Source organism: Globicephala melas, chromosome 15 (assembly GCF_963455315.2).
Source record: "Globicephala melas chromosome 15, mGloMel1.2, whole genome shotgun sequence".
Classification (NCBI taxonomy): Eukaryota; Metazoa; Chordata; class Mammalia; order Artiodactyla; family Delphinidae; genus Globicephala; species Globicephala melas.
Genome location: NC_083328.1, coordinates 40,908,687 through 40,934,568, shown reverse-complemented (window position 1 = coordinate 40,934,568; position 25,882 = coordinate 40,908,687). Strand labels below are relative to the sequence as shown.

The 25,882-nt window shown below is 47.4% G+C and overlaps 1 protein-coding gene across 6 annotated transcripts in view; it reads left to right on the top strand.

Annotated features, from left to right (window-relative positions):
- The window catches only part of RALGAPA2 (Ral GTPase activating protein catalytic subunit alpha 2), a 282,220-nt gene that overhangs the window by 240,503 nt on the left and 15,835 nt on the right, over nucleotides 1-25,882 (top strand). For all 6 annotated transcript variants that reach the window (XM_030872473.2, XM_030872472.2, XM_060284396.1 and 3 more), the window contains one exon: nucleotides 20,397-20,518. In XM_030872473.2, the coding sequence (XP_030728333.2) occupies nucleotides 20,397-20,518 (122 nt within the window). The remainder of the gene's footprint in view (nucleotides 1-20,396; nucleotides 20,519-25,882) is intronic.

Here is a 25,882-nt window from a genome sequence, read left to right as displayed (position 1 = left end):
CCACTGAGATCTTCTCAGGAAACTCATGTGAAACCTATCTGTAAAGGCCTTGAGTTGTGGGGCTGGGACATAACGGCACCAAGGGTTCAGTCTCTCAGTGGTTCCTTTGTGGGGTTTGTCTGAAGGGCTCTGAGAGCACTACGTGCTGCAGGCCGCCGAGTGCCCAGGCGAGCAAGTGGCCTGTGGCCTGAAAATGAAGAAGCGGCCACAGGTGAGACTGTGGCCAGGCCAGCTCAGGGGCAGCGTCGTGGGCCGTGGGCCTTCCAAAGCGATCCAAGACTGAATCAGGTTAGACCATGTGGAACTGCCACTTTTGTAGGTCAGAAGCCAGCAGTTTTGCATGATTCAACCAAATGCGTCATTCGACCCATTTTCAGCAGCTACCGTATTTCTAGGATTGTCCTTTTCAACAGAATTTGGAGCAAGGAATCTCTGAAAACTTCTACTAATCCTGTCCACAGACCTGATCTCGATTCCGGTCCGTGAGTGTTCAGCCTAGAACAGTCCCTGGAAAGGGAATGGAATGCAGCTCCTGCCTTTTGGGCGGGGCGGGTGGGCTGCCACAGACGTGCCCCCTCGTTGGGTCCCTCGTTCCCCTAATGGAGAGAACAGAGCCCCCTCGTTTCACCACAGGGCTCTGGGCGGTCTCCCCACAAGCCCACCAGCTCCTTCTTTGCTGAGAACGGAGCTGCCCGTCTCGGCTCCCCTGCCCTCCCCTCCCCCTGCCTGCGGGGGCAGCGTCCTCAGCTCTGCACTAACGACCTTTATATTAATAGTAAGAGGATGGCCCTGTTCCCTCCTCTTCTCCCTCAGATATAATTTAGTGAGCTTGCATTTGATTGCAGAGTATTCTTTACTCTCCTTCCTTTTTTGCTCCACATCAACTGCATCTGTGTATATTTTCCTCCGTCAAGGTGGAGCCGGGGGAAGCAGGAGCCCTTGTGCGCCCCTCTCTCCTCCCTCCCCAGCGGCACCCGCTCGGCTCAGGGATGACAGAACACGCTAAATTGACAATCTCACTGCCCGCCCCCGCCTTTCCATCGTGGAACTGAGTTTCGTATTTTTGCTTGGTTCTTCTCTACCTCCCGCTGCCTCCCATGGCCATGCCCCTCACCGAGGGCTGAGCTGAGGCCCAGGGGTCTCCAGCAGCAGAAAGAGCATCTCATCGATACACAGCAGGCTGGCGTCAGCACGCAGGACACCGTGCAGGGCCTCCTGCACGGACGGGGGCTGCAGTGTCCCCGGCTCCTGGTATCAGGTGAGCCCCCTACACCTCAAGTGTTGGGACAGATCAGATTCTGGGACTGCAGGTGGAGATTCCCCGAAGGAGCCACCTCTCTGGGACATCCTATCTGATTTCAGGGCATAGGGGTGGAACACGTAAGAATAACTTGTGTAATTGTTCCTAAGTTCCCCTCGGGTTTTTTTTTTTTTTATTGAAGTATAGTTGATTTACAGCATTTCAGATGTACAGTAATGTGATTCAGTTATACATATAGTTTTTTCAGATTCTTTTCCATTATAGGTTATTACAAAATATTGAATATAGCCCCCTGTGCTATACAGCAGGTCCTGGTAGTTTCGCTATTTTATATAGAGTATACCTGTCCTAAGTTTACTTTGAATGCGTCTCTCTAGAAGGAATTTAAATACGGTCCTCTGACTCGAAGTGATAAAAGATGATGTCACACCGCTTCAAAACGAGCGTGCCCCATCGGGGAGACAGCCTTCCCCTGCCTTGTCTTCGCCTCAGAGCATTTAGCTGAAAACACCTCTGTGTTCTAGTGTTGGGATGTCCATGACTTGCCCTCAGCAGTTTCTGGGTACAGCTGAAACAGAGCCTGCAGAACCCGATGGGGTGCGGGGGGAGCATCTCCGCTCGTGGCTGAAATGCTCTTGCCGTTTCCCATCCACTCTGGCCTTGAACTTACTGCTTTCAAAGCCCAGGCCCTGTGGAGGTCAGTCTTAACCCAGCGTCTTCCCCAGAAGCATCACTAAGAGAAGATGCTGCTGCTTCTCCCAAATCCTCGCGCGAGGCTGGTGTGTGGGGACAACTTTTTTTTTTTTCTTTAAAAATATATATATTTAATGTTCAGGATTGGAAAAAAAGACTCTTTGATAATAAACATATTCCATTCCAGGTAAACACAGGCTCCCTAAACTGATGAATATTTAATTGCAAATATTAATACCCTAAGTTACACTTCTATATAAAGGAGAAACTCCAAATTCTGTTCTTTAGGAAGATGTGGAAGGCAAGTAATACCTTAAGAGCAACTACTGCTGTTTCTCCCCTTTCCTTGGGTGATCTAACATTTTACGCAGATTAGTTAAAAAAGGAAATATTAGACTCCATTGAATTTAAGCCCAAGACACAGCTAAAACTTATCACTGAGAGTACTAAATATTTGATGCTTATGAGTGTGAATAAATAAGTTAATTAAATATTAGGTACAAGGCAGATTCCAAAACTAACTGAACTATGAAAAATAATGGTATAAATACCTAATAGTCAGTTAATATAAACTTTGCTATTGGATATGTTCCAGGACAGCTGTGGATACGTTCCACAGCTAACCGTGTGATTAAAATTTGCTTTACTTTTTGCTTTCCTTGTGCTTATATACACCTCATTCCTCACTGCCTGGCCTGCTAAATGACTGAGGTTCCGTTCTCCAGGGTTTTTCTCAGATACCAAGTCACAGTCACCCCATGCATTCCCACTCCCCTTTGTTCTCTCTTCCTTCCACTGCAGATGCTCTGCGGCTATGTGCCGTGTCTCAGATGCTATGGTTGAAACCGAGGGCTTATGATGGTACAAAAATGTAATCAAAATCTTTATCTACATTTCTGTTAAGTGCACTTCTCTTCACTATATGCAATACACGTTACGGAATATTGTATTTCTTATTTGATCTACGTTCTGTTCTGGAAAGTGTCAGAATTCCATCACTGTGGACTGCATTTCTAAACCATCTTAGCCCTTAATCTGTTGCGCTTTGAAGCCGAGGTTCCCGGCCTAGTTCTGTGTGAATGTTGTCTTCATTCTCAAGAAAATATCCCGACTGTGTAATTTGTCAGGCAAGCTTGTCTCTGTAGTCGTTTGGGTGCACGATGCTGACGAAAGGGAGAACACGTTAATTTAAGAGCTTGCTTTAAGTGAGCTGAGTGTGTTTGTGCATGAATATTTACAGTTGTTAGACCTCATCAGAGAAATATTTCAATCTTGTGATACAAGTCAAACTGTTGGTGATACAGTTTTTCAGAAACGTACTACGTTTTTAAATTGAATTTGTGTTTATTACTTCCGTCAGAGGGCTTATTCCTGATTTGTCGTAGATGGGCAGCCTCCAGAGGTGCATGGCCCAGCCTCTGCAAACACTCCACCCCAAGCTGGGTTTAGGTCCCTTTCCTAGTTTCTTCCACCTCTTTCCAAATATTTTGTGGGAGGAATGCAGTACCCCCCAACCTCCCACCCACCCCGGCTCTGGGCAAATTATTACGTTGAACCATGAAAATACCAACGTTCAGCTAATATTTAACTTATTAGAGACTCAGTTTCTCCAGCTGTAAAGTGAAAATTGCAATACTTTCTCTTCATAGAATTTTCCAAGAATTATTCTAATAATCCTGGCTCATGGTTGGCACATAATAGGATTAATAATTATGTTTGTAGATGGACAGATGGATGGACAGATGGACGGAAGGATGGTTGGATAAAAATGTTTGTGTTTGTGGCATGAAGTGACAATGGCTAACGGATTGTCAATAAATTTGAATGGTCTTTCTTAAATTAGCACGGGCAGGATACACCTAGGAGATGTGGGCATCCAGGGAGCTGGAGTGGAGATTCTGCCCTGATGGAGATGCCGGCAGAGAGCAGCTCCTTCTCATATGGGCAACTCCAAGATGGGCAATTTCAGGACTTCGTGTATTTAACAATGATAGAGAATCTCCCTGGCAAAAAGAGGAGGCCAGCTAGTTTTAAAACAACAACAACAACAAAAGCCAGAGACAAAGCTATTTGGAGGGAGATCAGAATTTTTTCTTTCAAAATAAATAATTTGAAGTAAAAAATAATTATTTGCCTTCTCATGTGCATACAACATGGCAGAATCTGTTTTCCCAACATTGAATTAGTCCGCTGGTCTCCCTTAAATAATTAACTTTACATAACTGTTTTCAAAAGGTATGCCATGGCCTTTACTTTTTTCTCTTATTTTTAAATTTTATTTATTTATTTTTTTTTACTGACGTATAATTGATTTACAATATTGTGTTAGTTTCAGGTGTATAGCAAAGTGATTCGGTTATACATATATATGTATATATCTATATTCTTTTTTCTTTTCTTTTCCATTATAGTCTGTTACAAGGTATTTAATATAGTTCCCTGTGCTATACAGTAAAAGATGTGGTGTGTGTGTGTGTGTGTGTATACACACACACACACACACACCCCATATACACAGTGGAATATTACTCAACCATAAAAAAGAATGAAAAATGCCATTTGCAGCAACATGGATGGACCTAGAGATAATCATACTAAGTGAAGTAAGTCAGACAGAAAAAGACAAATATTATATGATATCACTTATATGTGGAATCTAAAAAATAGTACAAAGGAACTTACTTATAAGACAGAAACAGACTCACAGACATAGAAAACAAACTTTTGGGTACCAAAGGGGAAGGGGTGGTGGAATTAGGAGTATGGGATTAACAGATGCACACCACTATATATAAAATAGGGAAACAACAAGGATTTACTGTGGCCTTAATTTTTGATTCTCTCCAATCAAGGGAATTGTTTGGCATTACTAAGTGATTAAAAAGTCCAGGTAGGTGCCTCTAATTTGTCCTCCAAAAAGTCCAAAAATAAAGCTCATTAGGTGACATCGCTCAACTCTAATAAGATTAGCGTTGTCACAAAGCTCGGGGGACCACCGCGGGGTAACTTCCCCCAGTTTTTGTCTCACACGATCACCTGGCTTGTGACACCAGGCAGCTAAGTCTATCACCAAAGGAAAGCCCTGGCAGTCACTCGTTACCAGGTTCAAGAGGACAGTCACATCCTCGGACCGTCTCTGTAGAAAATGACCCAGGCATTTCCTTCTGTAGTGAAAACTGTCAGAAACCTCAGTTTACAAAGTAAATCCCCAGCACACTTGATGCGGTTCAGGATCCGCTGTAGGGGGGAACCAAGTTTCCATCATTTAAAGTGACTGCTCCCCTAGTCCCTGGTCCTCCTGTTTCCATTTTTAATGGAGAAAAACATCTCCCCTGAAGTGTTTCCTTTTGCCTGTTGGAGGAAGCGATTTCAGGCTGAGGACGGAGGAGCTTTCCCACACACGGGGGACCTGCTGCCTCAGCCCTCGGCAGGGCTACGACTCTGGGCCAGTCGCCTGAGCACCAGCGGCCAGTAGGCGACGGATCAGCCTGCAGCTCCAAGCCCATCCTGCCTTCCACCCTCCGCTCCGAGACGCCGGGTTCCACACACCCCGGTGCTGCTTTGCCAGCTGTGCCGGTGGGTTCCACCTGTGGGCGCTGCAGGGGCCGTGCGCTCTCACAGGCAGGTACTCTGCCCGCCCAGACTCGGCACACACGGCCTCTGTTCCCGCAGGTCACCCCGGGACCCCCTTTTCCGGAGGAAGGACCGAGATCCCAGGAGGCAGGCTGCTTGCCTGGGGCGACATCCCAGGGGGGGCTGACCTTGACCGTGCTGCCCAGCACCGCACGGGATGCAGGGCCTGCGTTTCTAGTCCGAGTCATTGCACAGATGCTTTAAACCTCTCCAGTGTTTTCGAATGACACCAAATGGCACATAATTAAAAATAAGGATTTGCCAAGAAGCTTTATGACCCTTGGAAGATAGCAGTTGAGGAAGAACAATCCATTCTCATTGCGGCTCAGTGTTTTAATTGTGAAGCAGAAGCCAAGCGGACCTCCCAGCGGACAGAGCTGCCGTGTCCAGTGTCCTGACCTGTCACCCCTGCCCAACAGTGCTCAGCCATCCTCTCCTCGAAAATGTCCACTCGAAATAGCTAATTAATAAAACTTTAGAATTCCACACTGGTTATCTTCAAAATGTGACCAGAAATAAGCACAGTAAGATCAATTTGGCTTAAACAAACTCTGACGCATAAATGAAAGGATTGAATTAATATAGTTTATCACTCTGTATCCTGGCTTCCTAAGTCAGTCCTACAGATAATAATTCGGCTAGGAAGTCACCATTTATGCCAGATTAGCTATAAAACTTGCCAGTTTCTTTTGTGCTACTCTTGGCTCTGGAGGGAGAGAGAAGGATCTAGTTTGTCTGTTCTTACCTTCATGTCAGCAGCAAACAACAGTATTTGTGAATTAACTTAGCATGAACATTGCAAACTCTTAACTAATATTCATACTAAACTGAGACAGTGTAAGAGAGAGGCAGAGACCAGCGCTGGGAACAGACTGGCCTGGGCTTGAGTTCGAGCCGCACTCACTGCTAGCTGGATGGTCTCGGAAGAATCATTTCTGTTCCATCTCCACCTTATCATTTGTGGATGGAGATTTCCAGGAGGATCCAGTGGCTCATGGCTACAAAAGGGCAGAGCCTTATACCAACACTGGGTAGGTTGTTCTTACTTATTACATAAAGAGTGTATCTTTTATTCTAGGAGAGCTATCATCCCAACAGAACTCAGGCTAATGGTAATGTAACCTCACCACGATGTGTTTTAGAATCCCCCCAGAATAATACTGTAACACTCAGTGTGATGGTCAGGTATTGTAGAAGCCAAGACTTAGAAGAGAGCTGAGCAGCAAGGAAGTAGTTTCCTTACAGCTGAAGGAAGAATAATGGATACATAGGAGGCCCTTAGTAAATATCGTATGGATGGATGGATGGACGGATGCGTGGATGGGTGGGTGGATGGATGGATGAATGGATGGGTGGGTGGCAGACACAATAATTGGAAGAAATAAGAAATTGAGGGAAGATAGACCTGGGCTCTCTGCTGTGCATGGCTCCCTCATGGGCATAATATTGGCCTCTTGGTCTGGGGACCTGTGATACAGTTCTGCTTCACGTTTGACTTGTGAGGAACATCTCCATCTCTCTTTAAATAAAGTACGAAATGGCTCCAAAGGACATTTTCCTCATCTGGGCCATGTCTCGTGCCATTAATATAAAACTGATGGCTTAATGGAGTTGCTTTTGATCTGTCAAGAAAGGACACACCTAATTCAATTTTGCTATTTTTCCAAGAGTAAGTGTCTTAATTTGCAAGAGAATGATTAGATTATAATTTTAAGTAATACTGCAGTTATATTTTTAGTCACGAAGATGATATCGAGTGACTCTATGAGACTCAAATGTGGAAAGTCCCAGAGAGTTGTGTGAGTTGGGAATTTTATCTTTAATGGCATTCTGGGTTGTTTCTGTGTGTAATGTGACGAATATATTTTAGTCAGAATGAACGGGCTCTCTGACAGGGAATTTTGAATATAAAATATAAAAACAGGCAGTTTTCATTTAAAGTATAAAGTAGAATTATCCCAACATATAAAACCATATAAAATCAAGATGTAAACACCCATCCTTTTTCATCTGTATATCTTCTTTTTAAAGTGTATGTTATTGTGAGGGATTTTTCTAATTCTGATCTTTGTTCCCACTGGGACAGCCTTGTTTCTTTATTTCCTTCTGCATTACTCTTAAAAATGGGAAATTTCGGGCTTCCCTGGTGGTGCAGTGGTTGAGAGTCCGCCTGCCGATGCAGGGGACGCGGGTTTGTGCCCCGGTCTGGGAAGATCCCACATGCCGCGGAGCGGCTGGGCCTGTGAGCCACGGCCGCTGAGCCTGCACGTCCGGAGCCTGTGCTCCGTGACGGGAGAGGCCACAAAAGTGAGAGGCCCGCATACTGCAAAAAAAAAGAAATTTCTAGATACTCAAAGGTACCTTTTAAGATGTAGTGTAGATGTTGAATCTGTTGTCCTTCATGGATGGAACTGGGCCTTCTGTTGGCTGTGGCTACACCAGTCTCTTCTCTTCAGGGGAGAATTCTGAGGTCGAGAGGCAGGGCCACGTCCGGGAGCTGGGGCCCTGAGTCAGGCGCTGGGTTGGGGTCCAGGCGTTGGCATTTACCATCTCGGGGCCTGGAGCCAAACACTCTGCTTCCTGCTCTCCAACCTGCTCCTCTAGGAAAAGACAGTAACAGTACAGACCATACACGGGGTCGTGAGGATAAGTGAGGCAGATACAGCCTCCAAAAGGCCTCACACAGTGCTGGACCCTGCAAAGCACTTGACCATTTCCATCAGTCTCACCGTCTAAACAGAGCCTGTGACGGAGGAGCTCACACTCGGGGCACCTTTGGATTTCTGTGCCACCCACAGGCACCTCACCTGAAGGACTGTCTGAGTTAGTGAAAGCGCGTCCTGTACTCCGTGAGGTGCCCCCTGTCTCTGAGAACCTGCAGCATCTGTGCTGGATGCTGGCACTGGGCGTCCCCCAGGCCTCCTCGGCTTCATCAGACGGCGTGTCCCTCCCCCGCCAGGAACACACGGCCACAGGCGGGCCCTTACCCAGCGCTCCTCACTGGGGCCTCATGAGGAAGTGTCATTTCTCTCCTTTTTTTGGAAGGTGCTGGAAGGACCACTCAAGCACCTAGACTCTCCTCTAGACAAACTGTTTATGACAGAACTGTGTGTATGTATTTTTTTCTCTCTGCACAGCCTAGAACTAAGATAAGCAGAGGTCGTAGAACGCCACATCGCGTCCCTGTGAAACCAGAGTCATTCCAGTAACCCCTGGGGAGTCTGGCCAACCTTGAAGGCAAAGCACAGCAATTTCCCACTACATTATTTAGGTGACTTTGTATGCTTCCTGAGCATCACTTTGTTTTAACCTAACACTGATCCAAATGCTGAGACAGGTGTAAAAAGAGTAAAAGAGATGCTTTTTGCCCTCCAGCTGCTCAAAACCCCTTTCCCGGTCACAGAAGGAACAAGGCTGGGGTTCTCCGGGCTTCTCTGGCCCCTGTGGTCAGCTCGGGGCCCGGATCCATTGACAGGCCCGGCCGTGCCCACAGATGAGCAGCCCTTCAGAGGACTGCCTCCAGGGCCACTCGGCAGGACAGCTCAACCCTTGTGTCCGCTTTAGCGTAACCTACGTGAGCCCCTGGCATCACACACTGTTTCTAATTGCCAGAAATTAGTTGCTTTAATATTATGTGGCAAACACAGTTTTGCTACTGCTAACCACGGAGGAGTTTTGCATTATTAGAATTCCCCCAAATTTCCAGTTAGGTTTCAATCACTTGGGCAGTATTTTTTCGCTCTAAGTGATAAGTCTGTGGGTGTATTGAGTTTCAGGCACAGGTCAGCTGCTGTGGTTCAGGTGTGCTGTGAGTGACGCCCTGTTTTACCCACTAGAACTGAGTCTGGATGGGCCCCGGGAGGCCAGTTTGCCCCCTTCACAGGCGCTGCTGTCCTCAGTTTCCAGGTCGCTTGCATTTGGTAAACCCCTAACTTTTCTTGGAGTTACTTCTTGTCATTTGATAATTTGGTATTAAGATGAGTATCTTCCTGGAAAACTCAGATGCCATTAAGCTATAATTATTTCACAGAAATATAGAAATACTATTTTCTGTTTTCAGACACAGTCTTATTTATCGTTTTTAAATACAGCTCGAAGTTTTTAAACATCATAAAAAGGAGTATTTCCTCAAAATTGTTTTTGGAAATGAAAACTCAAGAAAATCTGTACAGAGCTTGGTGCAAATACTTGGGACTGCAGAATTTAATTCTGCCTGAGCCCACCCTAACTTCATCTGGGCCCAGTGGGTTGGTGACGGACTACAGTTGAGAACATTTCAAGAAAATTATAACCAGAACATCTGCCACAGAAGACTTTTTTTGTCCTTTTTGGTTTTGTTCTCTTATCTATCGTGTATCATCATGAATCCATTTTACTTTTAGAATCAACCCGGATAGAAACCAAGCCATAGGTCACATGGAGCTGGCTTTCTTCTCCATAGTGACAGTGGTTGAGGACTAAATATTGGATGATTTAGTTCAAATTACGTTGCACTAAATAATAACTGTCACATTTTTTTTTTTTCTTTGCGGTACTCGGGCCACTGTTGTGGCCTCTCCTGTTGCGGAGCACAGGCTCCAGACGCGCAGGCTCAGCGGCCATGGCTCACGGGCCCAGCCACTCCGCGGCATGTGGGATCTTCTCGGACTGGGGCACGAACCCGTGTCCCCTGCATCGGCAGGTGGATTCCCAACCACTGTGCCACCAGGGAAGCCCTCACATATATTATTTAATAACTTGTCCCTTACAGTCAGCGATGAGAGTTTAAAATCCACGTGTACTGCTATTTAGTTGTTGACCCTTTTTATTCCTTGCCGCAAAGAGAGTCTAAGACAGAGACGGTTCCGCATTTCTAATTGTTTTCCATTTGGTCGTAACTTCGTGGATATTAAACGCCAACAAATTGTCAGCAGTGGTCATTTCTGTAACTGACGTTGAGAGCACATTTGTTAGCTCCTAACACACCGTATCTCTGGGATGAGGGAGAACCTGTGAAAGAGAAACAGTTCAGGTGACACCGAGTCCCTTCCACCCAGAAACCAAGTTATTGGCATCCGCCTGGCCGACTGTGGTCCATACTGATCAGTCACTTCTTGGGTCGTTTCATCAGCGAAGCAGCCAGCGGGGTCTCTGCTGTCTCTGCTCATTCACTCGACAGTGCGGCCTCTAGATGGGAAAGAGGCCAAACGCCTGTTTTTCTCATCACTTACGTTTTTACTGAGGTGAGGCTTGGAAGGACGGTGTCACAGGGCCCTTTCTTGCCTGGTGATTTACGGAAGGTGAGACACACGGGGCGCCGGGGAGGATGGAAATGGAAAGCGCGTGACTGAGGGTGTGCTCCTCCCACATCGGTCCCTGCGAAGAGCTGATGTGAACGTTCCTAATCAAACTGTACATCAGTCCCTCGCACCCTCGGAGCACCTCCCATCCTAAGAGCAAGACCTTCCTTTCCCTACGCCTATGAGAGCAGACCTTCTCCAAAAGTCTGTAATTTAATAGCCTGAAGAAAATCTATTTTTCCCCATTTCCATTTACTCTGGTCATTTCCTCAGAATTATTCTTAAACTTGGTTAAATGTGTCTTTTCTCCTTTCTTAGCAGTGGTGCACTGTTTCCTCTCCAGGAGTGTACCATTAGGGTCTGAAACCTAATCTAATATCTTATGTGTTTAATTTCCTTTTCCCAAACATCTATCTCTTCAGCTACATTGTTCAGTGAAGTCGTCCTCTTTATCCGTTTCCAGGCTGTGACATTTACTTTGAATGATTCATTTATTTGGGGTCTTAAAGAGTCCTAGAATTTCAATTTGCATTATATTTGAAAGACAAACAAAATCTTCGTAAAAATGATGTATGGCTTTAGGCTGTACCTGGCACCTGCTCCTGTCTTGATTTATTATGGAATTTCATCCATTTATTTCGGATTATCAAATGCCAGCCCAGCCCACCTGTGGAGCATCCCTCCCTCCGGGTGGCAGGTACCAGGGAAGAGGTTAAGGGAGCAGACCCGAGACGTGAGCGGTGGCCCCTCCCTCCAGAAACACATGGCCCCGGGCTCCTGCCCTCCCTCTCCCGTCGTCTTGTTCCCTCCTCCACGGGCTTCTGCCCCCACTCTGAAGTGGGGAGGAGGGAGTTCCCAGCGTGCGTCCTCCCCTGGTCTCCTCCAGGACCGGCTCCAAGTCCGTGACTCCGGGCCGTTCATCCGCAGCCCAGGCCTCAGCCGAGCCTCTTCCCCAGCACTGCTTCCCCGACACCTTCAGGCCCTGCACACTCCCGTCCCCTCTCCATCCTCTGCATCAGCGTCTGCACCTAAGCCACTGCCCCGCGGTCTGGCCAGAGCGAGTGTCCCCACGCCCAGCAGAGCATCCTGTGGTCCACAGCACCTCCATTCCCCTCCACCTCTGCTCTCCAGAGGCCCACATCTCCTCCCTCTTTCTGACTAGTCGCCCTTCCTCTGGGCCCTTCCACACACATCCCTCCCCTTGTTCCATCCCCACTGCCCCGCCCAGCCCCATGACCTCTCAAGTACAGAGTAGACCTGGCTGCTGTTGCAGAACCTCCAGCGGTGGTTCTCCCAGGGGCTAGAGACCCTGCGCTCCTCCCATCACCACAGGCCCTCAGGGAGCCCTTCCACCCGCTGGGTCCCTGTGCCCTATGCAGGTCCTGCCCGCCTGGCAAGTGATGAGTTTGTGGCTGTCTTTTCAGATAAGCTGTGGGTACCCGTGAGGGACAACACTGCCTCTTTTTGATCCTGGTCTCTCCAACTCCTAGAAGAACCCCTGGCACACGGTTCAGGGATCTTCCGTGAATAAACGCCACCATTTAGCGTGGCCAGGCCACCTTTCCACTTGTTCTGCATTGTGGTCAGTGAGGACCTTTTTATCAGAAGACCTTCCCCACAATGCATCGCATGTACCGTGTACTCAGAGGCATTTGGGGGGACAGTTTTTCATTGAGGTATAATTCACATACCCTAAAATTCAGTGGTTTTTAGTGTCTTCACCAGATTGCCCGATTCCAGAGCATTTTTGTGCCCCCATCCCCATCAGGAGTCACCTCATCCCCTCTCCCCCGAGTCCCTGGCAATCGCTGATTTCTTTTCTGTCTGTGGGTTTTCTTATTCTGGACATTTATAGGAACGGGTTCACACAGTGCGAGGCCTTTTGTATCTGGCTTCTTTCACGTAGCATAGTTCCCTTCTCAAGTTTCACTCGTGTTGTAGCATGTTCAGTATTTTATTCCTTTTTTATGAATATACGAACAAGATTACATTGTCGTCAGTTTATGGACAGTTGGGCTGTTTCCACTTAGGGGCTATCACGAATAATACTATTGTGAACGTTTGTGTCCACATTTTTGTGTGAAGGTACGTTTTCAGTTCTCTTGGGTACATTCCTGGAAGTGGATTTCCTGGATCATATGTGTAACTTGATGGGAAACTTCCAAACTTTTCTACAGTGGCTGCACCCTTCTACTGTCCCTCCAGTGTCTCCGCAGCCTCACCAACACTTGTTCATTCTTGTCCTTTTGATCATAACCATCCCAGTAGGTGTGAGGTGCTATCTCACTGTGGTTTGATTTCCGTTGCCCCGATGACTAAAGGGTGCTGAGCACCTTTACATGTGTTTGTCGGTCATGTAGATATCTTCTTTGGAGAAATATCTATTTAATTGTGCTGTATTTTATTATTGAGTTATAAGTATTTTTATATATTCTGAATATGAGATGCCTATCGGGTAAACGATTTGCAAATACATTCCGTCATTCTGTGGGTTGTGTCTTCACTCAGTTTTCAGAGTCCTTTGAAGCACAGAAGTTTTTATTTTGATAAAGTCTAATTTTCCTATTTGTATTTTGGTTGCTTGTGCTTTTGCTGTCATACCTAAGACCAGTAGCATTTTAAAGCTTTATCCTTTGGTCAATATTCAAAACATCACCTGAGAAATGAAAATGTGTTATTATCATCCTCTGCATCTATTCCAGAAGCTCCTGGTCGTGGGCCCAGCGGAAGACATCAGCTCATTCATTTCCTAGTTTTGTAAACTATCCTTAGCCGTTCCTTCTCAGAGCTCAGAGCCTGCCACTGTGGGCTCATCATCGTCCTAGGTTTAAAGTATATCTGTGGATATATTCAGGGACGCTTTCCTGCACCCACAGCTGTCCTAAGTAATCTCCTTCTCCCCGGGTTTCTGTGAGCCCGGGGTCTGTCCTCGTGTGAGGAGTGTCCACTCTCTCACCTGTACCTCTTCCTCCCGCGGTCACCTGGTTAGGCTACTTCCTCCCCTGCCTCTGCCTAACACCCTCTTCCTTCCAAGTCAGGGACATCCACCAACCTGACCATATATATGTCATTCACTTCTGAAATTAGGCGAAGAATAAGTCTAAAATATTGAGACGTTTGTAGAAGCCCGTTGCTTGAACATAGAGATGCAAGTCAGCCTCAGCCTCTACAAACCTTGAGGGTGCTCTGGACTTGCCTCAGTGCTGGCAGATCTTCTAAGGGTGAGCAGAACACCTTGGGAAGACACTACTGCTCCCGTGCCTCAGACCGTGCAGGCCTCCAGTGACCCAACCAAGCCTTTCAGCTGCACCTTCCGCCCTTCCTGCTGCCCTGTGGCTCCCGCCTCCTTCCCCTGAAACTCCCCGCTTCCAGCTCCTGATTCCTGGTGCCAGAGATGCTCTTATCATCCCCGCTCCCGGCCCTCACAGTGGTTAACCCCTTCCCTGCCACCTCTTCAGAGAGCCTGCCCCTCTTGTCGCTATGTCCTACCTGGCACTAACGTGAGGACAGCGGGCCTTAGCCTGCAGGCTTGTCCCTGCTGGAACGCAGGCTTGGGGAGGGCGGGGACAGCATCTCTGACCTTCTCCCAGTTGCGTGCCCATCACCGGGCTCACGTGGGCGCTCAGTACTCATTTCTTGAATAGGTGAACACTTGTATGAAGGTGGACTTGCTTTTTGGAAAGGGCAAAGTCACTCGAGATCAGGTTTTCGAAACAGAGCGAGATAATACGCAGAAATCATACGCAGGGGTCCACGGATATCTGTAAGATTTTGACCACTCTCTAGTTCAGCCCATTCTGTCATCCTGGTGCATAGCAATTCTAGCAAAGAATTTCTGTAGGAAAATGTATTTTTTTTGCAGTCGTACCCCCAGCCCCCTGAATGGCGTGTGTATCCATGTTTGACGCAAGCTCTTTAAATCCCACCTGTCAAAGTTCTCCGTGACATTCTGAAAATTTTGAGCTCTAATATTTTGGCCTATTTCTGGAACTAATAAAAATAGCTAGGCCCTGGTGGCCTAATGGTTAGGATTCTGGGCTTTCACTGCCATGGCCCGGGTTCAGTCCCTGGTCAGGGAACTGAGATCCCGCAAGCCACACACTGCAGCCAAAGAACAACAACAACAAAAATAGCTGATATTTTTAGCTAATATCAAAAAACTAAAAATGGCACTGGCTGTTTTCTGCTTTCCCCGTGTCTGAATCAAATGGACTTTTCTACCATCATTATCCCTAACAACCAACATACCTTCCCTATCCCCCCGCCCCTTTGGCTTAAAGAAGCTCATTCTGTCCTTTCAGAGGGTAAGAAAGGATCCACTTGATTTGTGCTATATTCCCTTGTCACCAGATGCTTATTTTTATTATGAACTGTTTTATACATACTAGAAAACATGTAATATTTACCCCCTCATGTGCACCAACCGTTGTGTTTGAGACCCTCCCACGTGCCACCTCCACCCCCACCCCTGAGATAACGCTGGTTAGAGTTTCACTGCGTATGTGTGCATCCCTCAGCAATATGTTTCACTTTGCCTGTTTTTTGGTTTTTTTGGTTTTTTGTGGGTTTTTTTGCGGTACGCGGGCCTCTCACCGCTGTGGCCTCTCCTGCTGCGGAGCACAGGCTCCGAACATGCAAGCTCAGTGGCCATGGCCCGCGAGCCCAGCCGCTCTGCGGTATGTGGGATCCTCCCGGACCGGGGCACAAACCCGTGTCCCCCACATCAGCAGGCGGACTCCCAACCACTGCGCCACCAGGGAAGCCCTGCCTGTTTTTAAATTTTATGTAAATAGAGTTTCACCATGTGTGTTCTTCAGTAACTTGCTTTTTTCATTGAATGTTGTTTTGAGTTTCATTCATGCTAATACACAGACCTGTAGTTTATTTTCAGTGCTGTATAGTATTCCACCATGCAGCTGCATTTATCAGTGGGTGTCCAGAGGCCCCCTCCTCCACGGCCCTGTCCACTCTTGGGAAGTACAGAGAAGGTCCAGGCAAGAAGGGTTTCAAGGTTTGGAAAAAAATACAATCTGCAACATAACCTCTTTCAAACAGTTCTCTTTACTCCTTGAATTTAAAAAAAAAAAAAATGGAGTTATCCCAAGATTTATTCCCAGATAACTTTTTGGCTTTGAATAAGCCAAAAACTGAAGTAATTGTTATTTTTATGAATGTATAAAGTCAGCATGGTCTGTGGATATCAATGCAGCTTAAACCTATATACTCAAGTTTCAGTTATAGGTTGACTTCTATGCCCATATATATTTAAATCAGTTGATTTATTCTCACTTGGAGTTTAATTCCCAACCTTGCATAAGATCATGAACTTAGAATTTATGTGTTTTAGAATTTACGATATTAGCTGAAAGCAGTAAAGTTAGAAGACCCGAGTTCTAGTCCCAGTTGCACCCCTGAGTGACTGTGACTCTAGAGAAATCACTTGAGCTCTTCGAGCATCCATTCTTGATCAGTAACATGGAGACCACAGGACTCACCCCAGCTCATGTGGGTCTAGCATAAAGGAGGCTGTCGCCTAAAGCCTGACGCAGAAGACCCCCTCATTTAACCACCATGTTCTTTCTGGAAGACAAACTCATAAACCCACATTGGGGATGAGGGGGAACAGGCAATCCACATTTATGGTGCTTCTCTTGTGTGCTGGGACTTGGTCAATGCTTCCTCCGATGATTCTATCCAATCTATCTAATCCTCCCACAGCCCCGAGAGCTGATGTCAGCATCCCCACCGTACACAGAAGGCAGCCGAGGCTGGAGACTGGGGAGGAGTTGGCGGGTGGGGTTCAAGCTCCAGCCCATCCTCCTGCGAAGAGCAAGCTCCTTTCTCACTGTCGTGCTGCTACTGTCATTGCTAAAAATTAAAACAAAACTAATCAGAATAAATTTGGGGGCTTGGCTTTGGATTCTCAGGCTTTTGCAGCCCAGCAGAGTTTATCTTGAGGGTTCAGGAAAGTTCTCTTGGAGGTTTGGGGGAAAATGTAACCAGTGAAGACATATGGCCTCTTTATTCAAGTGGAGGAATATTGAGTAGACAGAGTAGGTCATTAAAAAACCCAAAAATATCCAGAAACCGAGATGGATTTCTAGTTAGTAATTTGAATGTTCTCTGAATTGAGGAATCAAGGGGACATTTTCTCTTTAAAAAGTACTGTGTGTGGTATTTAATGAGGTAATAATTCAGGACAGAATATAAGTTTCACATTTGTTAGTGGACTTGCTGACAGCAGAAGGGCAAAGGCTGGTATTGAAACAGGTATTGGATGTGTGACCAGGTGCCTCCGTAGCCACCTGCTTCTGGTCAGAGGTCACTAATCATCCACTGCCTGGCATTACTTCAGCATTCAGTTCATGTCTTGTTTTGTTTTTGTTTGTTTGTTTTTGCGGTACGCGGGCCTCTCACTGCCGTGGCCTCTCCTGCTGCGGAGCACAGGCTCCGGACGCACAGGCTCAGCGGCCATGGCTCACGGGCCCAGCCGCTCCGCGGCATGTGGGATCTTCCCGGACCGGGGCACGAACCCATGTCCCCTGCATCGGCAGGCGGACTCTCAACCACTGCGCCACCAGGGAAGCCCATCAGTTCACGTCTTAACATGTCTTACGCGTGAAGAGACAAACCTTATAAAGCCTTTGATGTCTAAATTATAAATGCCTTTTTGAATAGAAAGCAGCCAGCATTGAAGCCCTAAGGATGTTAGGTAAGAAAATGATGGAAGACACTGCTCCTGGTTAGTTGCCCTTACTAGTAGTGCTACTAACAAATTCCGTTAAGATCCCAGAGCTACATTTTCTTAAAGCTACTTAAAAAAAAAAAAGATTCTGGCACGCATGAACTCCTTGGCTGTTTCTAAATGGTGCCAGAGTTGGGGTGATGTTTGTTTTCTCTTTGTCATGGCGTTTACATGCCCTGGCTTGGGCTGTGAGTGCAGACGCATTTCATGCTCTCCGGGTCTCACCCCATTCCCTAACAGATGTTTGTCTGAGAGACGACACCCAGTTCAGCACAGCGTAGCCCAGCCTGGGGTGGGGAGTGTCTGCTCCACGTGACAGCCAGGGAACCTTCTAGGAAGCAACCCTTCCTCGAGGACCCTGTTCTGGACACACCTTCTGTGCTCTCCCATGGTACCTGCATTGAGGAGTCAGACCATAAATATTTACTGCACCTGAGAATCTCAAAACTGGATTATTAACCCGAGAGTCCAGTGCTGGATTTGCCCTCAGGAGCCCAGATCTCTCAGCCTTGACAAGGGACAAATTTATGGACAATAGGAGAGTGTCGCTCAGGACGGGGCTGCCAGGCCACCCTGTGGGTCCTGTAGGTGGTGGTGTACACGGCGTCCCGTTGTGGTGGATGGTGAGCTCGGTCAGCGTCACGGCCGCCCCTCCAGATGTGTGGCCTCCGCCGTGTCTTCAGCCCAGCGCATCCTCACGTCCAAGCACTGTGTGTGGGTGTCTGGGCGCAGCGGGGCCTCGGGACCCAGCAGGACAGGCCTGCAGAGGCCGAGAGCAGGCTGCACTGAGAGGGGGCCGGGAAAGGGCACTGACAGGGCCACAGGCTCAGGTGGTCTTCAGCCGTAAGTTGAGCTCAGCTTTTTGAGTAATTTGTCACGCCTGGCTTGGCCCCTGCTGGGCCCGCACGTGCCAGTTCAGTGTCACAGTGCCTGTCCGCCAGCCGGCCGTCCAGGCCTAGCGTCCTGCTGTTCGCGGCCCAGCGGCTCGGAGGGCCGCACTCAGTGACAGCCAAGTGCTGTGCAGAATAAGCGTGTTCATAATGAGACGTGAATGGCATTAGCGGGTCCCTCCAGGCCTGGGCAGCCTGTCCGGGAAGGCGAGTCACCCGGAGTTCAGCCCGCCATGCAGGCTCACGCAGCCAGGCCTCAGGATGCCGTGACCATCTCTGTAAACCTTCATATATCATCAGAGGGGCCACTTTTGAACCTTTAAACTCATGTTCCTCTTTAAAAGTTGCATAGAGCCAACCTGCAGAGAAATTCTGGAATAGCGCAGCCCAGGAAAGCTTTCCCCAGCGATGGGCGTGTCCTGTATCTGCACAATGCAGGCCGGTGGCCCCTGGCCACACGTGGCTGTGCATGCTTGAAATACGGCGAGTGGGACAGAAGAACCGAATTTCTATTTCTTTGTATTTATTAATTTAAATTTCAGTGTAGCTAGGCACCTACGGCTCGTGGCTACCACGTTTGCACAGCCAGCCCTAGAATGTCTCTGGTCTCCTCCCGGGGAGAAAACCTTTCCCTGAATGTAATTAAAGGAAGAGGGGAAGAGCCTATCCCAGGAAACTCGTGAGCATCCTCTGCCGAAAGAATAGAAAAATATTCTCCTCTTTTAAAGCACATGCTTATCGACAGCTTATTGGAAGGGCATCATTTTCCCCAACTTACATTTTTAAAAGAGGCCATTTTGAAAAGAGCGCTTTAAAATATGGTGAGAAAGGCTAGAATTATTTTTGCCCTTCTGGAGCTGCAAATAATAAACTGGCGGTGACCCGCATTCCCCCTGTTCCTGGAGAATTAGCACGATTTTCAAAAGACTAAAACGTGTCTCTTAACTTTTGCGTTGATCACGGGAAGGCGGGGTACGACATCACGCCGACTCCCCCGAGTGTTAATTCATAAAACCCTACGTGTGGCACCGCCATCCGCTGTCAGATTGTCCTGACGTTATCCTGTTATTGGGAGGCATGATTCACCTTCCGAGGAAACAGAAGCCACACACAAAAGGGGAAGATTTGCTTTCTGCCCTGTGAAAGGCTGCCACACGCAGGGGTCCTATTAAGACAGCTGGAAAGTTGCTTCAGCGTGTTACGCTTCTAAGTTTTATTGGTGACTGGTTTTTGATTGCACATTTGAATGTGTGTGTTCCAGACTGCAGTTTTAATTAAAAGGCAATAGTCTTCTTTTTTAATATTGCATTGTGCACTCCCTGCTAGACTCTCCCCACTTATCCTTATTTTCTAATGCTCGTGGCTTATCTCGGCTTGAGGCTCTGGTGTCCTTCAGAGCATACCTTCCTGGCCTTCCCTCTCCCCAGTGGTCTTATTTTTTAAGTGTGTGTCAGCAATTATTGCTTGGAGTATCGATTCATTTTATCAGTAGGCTGAGAAGAACATTTCATCCACGGAACTAAGAAGGGGCGATCCAGCGCTGTCCCACGGTTGTGGATAGAAAGGGATGAGGCCGCTACCAATGTCTCTGTTTTTGTTTGTTCCAATCCAGTTGATGACCTTTTGCTGTGATTCTGGAACTATTGGTTTACATATTTTTTCAGTGATACTAGTTTGGGTGCAGTTGAAATCTAAGGGAAACTTAGGCCTCCAAATTGGAATGTTCTCATGAATTATGACTAATATTTAATTCTCCAACAGGATGTTCACTTGCAAGGTACCTCTTCCCACACAAGTGTAAAAAATGCGTGATTGTATTTAAAACAAAGTGAACGCTGTCACTGTTCTGCGTGTCATTCTGCATGAGCACTTGTTTCCTTAACCGACTCCTGCAGCTACGAGGAGAGAGCTCTGTATCTCGAAGCAGTAATCCAGAACCATCGCGAAGTCATGACGTTTGAGGATTTCACAGCCCAGGTCTTCTCCCCGTCTTCCAGCTACTCCGTCAGCGGAACTGGTGAGTGGCCGCTTTATTCTCCCCTCGTGCCCTCCAAACGCTCGAACCGCAGATGTACACCTGTTTTTCACAGATAAATGCTTTCAAATTTACGAAGCAGCGCATTCGCCCCCTGAATCCACTAATGAATATCAAAAGGAGTGATGACATTCATTCTGATTTGTTTTGTATCCAAGCTGTTCGCCAGTCCTTTTCTCCCGCCGTTCTGTTAACCTCCGCATCCAGCAAGGTTAATGCACTTGTTGTCAGTCATGTGCTCCGGTTCACTTGGGGGTGTGGGTTGTTGAAGAGCGATGCCCGAATCAGTGCTTACTTGTCAAAAAAGAGTTCCTCGCCGTTGAAGCCGTTGCCACTGATGCTTAATGGGGATTATGCTGCTGAGATGCTCGGGTCAGGGATTAACGCGGGAGCAATGAGAGGACAGTGTCCCTTGGCCATGGTGACAGCAGCGCGACGAGCTCGCTTTCTGGAGCGGTCTGCGTCCCCGGGACCATCCGCCGAGAGCAGCACCTGGTGTGGACCTGCTCCGACACTGGCTCACAATCACTTTCACTTATTAGGCCAGTGGAAATTTTCAAAAATGTTGTTTCTAGGTTTTACCCTTTTTATATTTCCAATTTAGGAAAGAAAAAAAAATATGTGCTGGCACTTAAACTGATGATATGATTACTGTGGGGTTTTTTTTCCCAAAGAGTAGAATGACTTGTAAATTTCTGTATGTAATTACAGATTAATTGCCTTTCAGAAAGCAAATAGGATATGGAGTCAATGCACGTTGAAATCCTTGATGAGGGGCTTCCTTCCTCTTCCACTAGGGCGGGCACAACTGTTAGAGGGCCTAATAGATTTCTACCCCGTGTCCGTTGCCTCTGATCGCTGCCTGGCTTCTCCCATCCTGACTTGTTAACAAATATCTTACACACAAAGTGAAAAAAATTAAATTCGGTGAAATAAATCACTTACAAATAAAATCAGCCATGCATCATTGTTGAGCATCGCTGGCTCCAGTCCTGGCCTCCCCGAGCTTTGTCGGGAGATAAGAGGGAGAGGCTGGCCCCGCACGGGGAGCCAGGAGCAGCAGGCAGAAGGCCTGGGAGATAAGCGGCCACGGAGGTGCGGGAGCCGCGAGATTAACATAATCACGCCTCTGCTTCCCTGGCGAGGCGTCCAGAAACACAGGGATGGCCTCTATTGATCTTTGTTGAACTGGAATACTAAGCAACATGAGAAAAGCTTATAACTTAAAGCTTTGATTAATGTTTCTTACATTAAAAAAGTAGAACAGCTGTGAATTGAATTCTTTTATACACTCTGCCAACATTCTATCTAAAACCAAAAAAAACAAAAATCGGTTTCAAGGGAAATGAAGATTTCATACCCAGTCTGGCTAGAGGTTTAAAATCACTTCAATTTATAGGTGAGAGAACATGAAGGATCTACAGCAAAGCTAGTTTTTTAAAGATCTCATTCAGCTTTTTCCCATCCTCATGAAGTACTGGGACTGAAGTTTTTAGTGCAGCGTAGTTATTTTTTTTTTAATCTCGAGAAGCCTTTTTGTTTTTTAAAATTAAAAGAAATTAAGTCATAACTAGATGTTTCCACTTCTTAACTGTTATGTTCTTAAGGCTCTTGATTAAGATGTTATTGAAACCAATATTGAGGAACTTTATTTTCTATGTATATTTTAGTCTCTATGTAAATTAATTTGCTCTTTCCCAGAAGTTCATAATTATTTAAAGCAGTTCAAATGAGTCCACGTGTAGGCAACATCTTAAGTGAGCCTCTAGGAGTGATTTGGGGTTTTTAAGACTTGCCGTTTGGAGACAGGCTGCTCTAAGAATGTCACTGAACAGATAAAGGTTCTGACAGCTCGTTAAGAGTGGGCATGGGAACCTGTATGAAAGGAACATGAGACCAAAGATGAGATATCAAGACAAATGCCAGTCCTTCCTCTTTTCAAGTTATTGACAACAGCGTCACATGTCATAACACGCAGGGTTCGGGGTATTCTGTGTGGCGTGATAACATTTTCTACGCATACAGCACCAACCCACGAGCGCGATTATAAGTCTGGGCTTAATGTTCTCTTTCAACGCTTTGCGTATCTGCCCACGACACCCATCAGGAAAGAGCTAGAAATGAACTTGGTTTGCCCAGGAATCTGAGGGGTACATTTCTGTCCCATTTACAGGTCCACTTTCAGAACCACATCCTCATTTTCAGACCAGTTTTGCTTTTGAGGAATCCCTATTCCCTGTCGGTTACCACTTTGACAGATGAAAACATTTTTCACTGTGTTTTATTTTCCTGGGACAAGTACAGTCAAACCCAGATGAGCCAGGCAGCTTAAACTAAGAAATTGAGGTGAGGCCTGCTCTTCCAAGCGACAAGCCAGCTGGAAAAATTGACCCTGAGCGGCTTAAGCTCCCACAGCGTTCTTAGGATCCGATCACACCATCTCAGCAGCGGTGTCTTCAGAGCAGGGCCTCGGGCCCCCGCTCACAGGCACAGTCTGAGGAACTCGGGGCTCAGATCTTCTTTGTGTCCTTGCAGCAGGGCCCTGTGGTCAAGCACAGGGACAGTGGCCTGAACACTGTGTTCGGCCCACACTGTACCCTGGGAAATGCCTCCCCTGCTCCCCGGGCTCCCCTACCTCAGCACTGCCGCCTGTCACCCAGGGCAGCCCAGAGGGGCATCTGGACTCACTGTCGACACCAAGACGTAGGACCTTCTATTGTTAGGCTAACAGGTGGGTGCTCAGCTTATTAAAAGAGGTTCAAAACAGCTATTTCCCAGTCAGAAAAATGTTATTTTAAACACCTCCTGCCCTGTATCTCTTCTGCCCATTACTCATGTTGATAACGCCCAGAGCATAAAAGGCATTTGAGCTGACTTTCCCCCCAGCTCTGTAGTTTGCATCTCTTTTGACTCCTTCCTTATTGACCAGCAATTTCTAAAAGGTGACCAGTGATAAAATACGGGCTGCAGTGAACACACACACACACACACACACACACACACACATATAAGTACATATCTGTGTTTTATGCGTGTATTTATATGTGCATTTCACACACACACACATACACGGGGGTGAGAGACTAAGTTTGTGTTTTCAAGCATGTTTCCAGGCAAGCGGGTGGCAGAGAGGCCCTTAAAGAGTTAACTGGAAGGGGAGGGACTGATGTAATCACTGCAGCTCATAGCCAAGTGCATCTGTTCACCATGAGGTCATTCTTCTGCATGCTAATGATTTGGAAAATCAAGTCTAATGCTTGACATTATCGGAAAGGCTATAAATAGTACAAATCTTTACTTTTTGGAAGCTGCTCTTATAAACTAAAGGAGAAAAAAAAAAAAAGAGGGACTTTGGCGTGGACTTGAGATTTTTTTTTCCAGAGCTGCTTTAAAGATCGTGTCTGGACCTTAAAGTCTTGGAGGAATCCACTTATGTCTGTTGATAAATGAATCCCCAAATCACTATTACAGTCACAGCTAGCAATTTGGGAGTGCAGGACTATTGGCATGTGTACTTTGACGTCTGATTGTAAGCATTTTCAAGTACCTTGCTCAGAAGTTGACAAAGATGGGTTTTTCTCAAAGAATGCCTAACACCAGGTTAAATGAGGGGTCCTTCTCCGGAAACGTGAATTGACTGCGTTTGCTGAAGATGGCTTTCTGCTTTAATGGTGCTGTCGAGAGCCAGCAGAGGGAGCACAGATCTTTGTTTATTTGTTAGCCCTGCATAAACACATCTGATTTCTCCAGATCTGGTCGGAAGCAATTCCTCCTTCACAAAAGGCTGGATTGTAAAGGCTCCAGGATTTAGAGCAAGTGGAAGGAAATTCCTCACCAGGCCCCATCAGACTCTCTGCCACTTTTCATGTAGGTCATACTTGGAGCTTAAACCAGATTAGCCTGAGTCGGTGTCAGGCTGCTGCCACCGCTGCAGCTACTGTGCAAGAACGGCAGACTTGCATCTGCACGCCCAGGAGGGTGCACTCCTGGAAAGCTTACTGTGCTCACCTACCTGACGAAAAAGACTTGTCATTCCTTTCTACGACAAAATCACTGTTTTAAGTTTGCAGAAGCTATCAGAGGACCCTGCCTGGGACCGCTGGGTCATTCTGGTGGCCAGTAAGTGTCCCCGTGAGACTGCAGATGTGTTACACATTGGCCCCAAAGTGAACCTGGCGTGTGGATGCTACACGGCCGGATAGCCCACCAGGCTTTGCCTCGAGGAAAAAGCTGCACCCAGCTCTCACTTGCTAAGAACCCCAATGGCAGGTGTCCTAGCCCTTCTGCAGTGACCCCGTCACGGCCATTTGCTGGGCGGTAAGCCTTCAAGTCAGTCAGCAGAAACAGCACAAGGTGGAACTAACTCTAACCCCCCAAAGAGGAAAGGATTTCCCTGTTCGGTGAGGGTGGTCACTTCACAGATTCATTCGATATGTCTCCCTCTTTCCCTCCCCCCCTCCCTGTAAAAGTGGTCTGAATAAGGTTTTGCCGGATAGCACTTCTTATGTGTTCGCCTTCCTCATAAATTTGCTGAAACCAGCCAAGAGCATTGTAGACCGTGAAGCTAGAAGGGGCTTCAGGAGACCCCACGTCCAGCCCCTCACATTCTGATAAGCTGCACCAGCAGTGAGGAACGACCCGGGAGCACCGGCCTCGGCCCCTCCACTCTCTTTTCCTCCTCTCTCTGTGAGGTCAGCACGCGTGTCAGGACAGCATCCCAGGCTCAGAGGGTGACCGCTTCCCTCGGCCCCCGCTGCCCTGGGTAGTTTGTCACCTAACACTAGTTGTTGGTGACCTTGGTCACAGAGCTCCTGACCAGCCAGTGAGAAGGGAGTTTTTCAGTTTAAAACAACCCGTGCAGCCTCTCTGGGAGGAGAGAAGCGAACACTGTCTCAGTGTGTCTTTTGGAACCGAGCCTGCTGGGGAAAGCTATTTCTCCTTTGTGGTCCTTCAGGAAGGCTTCATGAGATGAGAGTGGGGTTGGGGAAAGACGCTGACAGGACCGCAGGAACTGGGGCTCCCAGCGCATGCCCTGTGATGCTGTGGGTTCTGTTCCTTCCTGTCACGGTGGCAGTTTCTGCGTTTGTTGGCCAGTACGCCCGTGGGACCGTGAAGGTCTGTGGGGTCACCTAGCAGCTGTAGCTACAGAATCCTTCTAACCGACCACATCGAACAGATCAGGGAACTGAAGCCCAGAGTATGCCCCGACTTCATACAGTCAACAGACGCACATCAGATGCTCCCAGGTGCCCGGGTAGGTCAAGCTCTAGGGCTCCAGGGGGCCGTCCCAAGGCCGCGAGGGGCCTTCAACGTCTGGGGGTGCTAGGAACGCAGCAGGATCCGGGC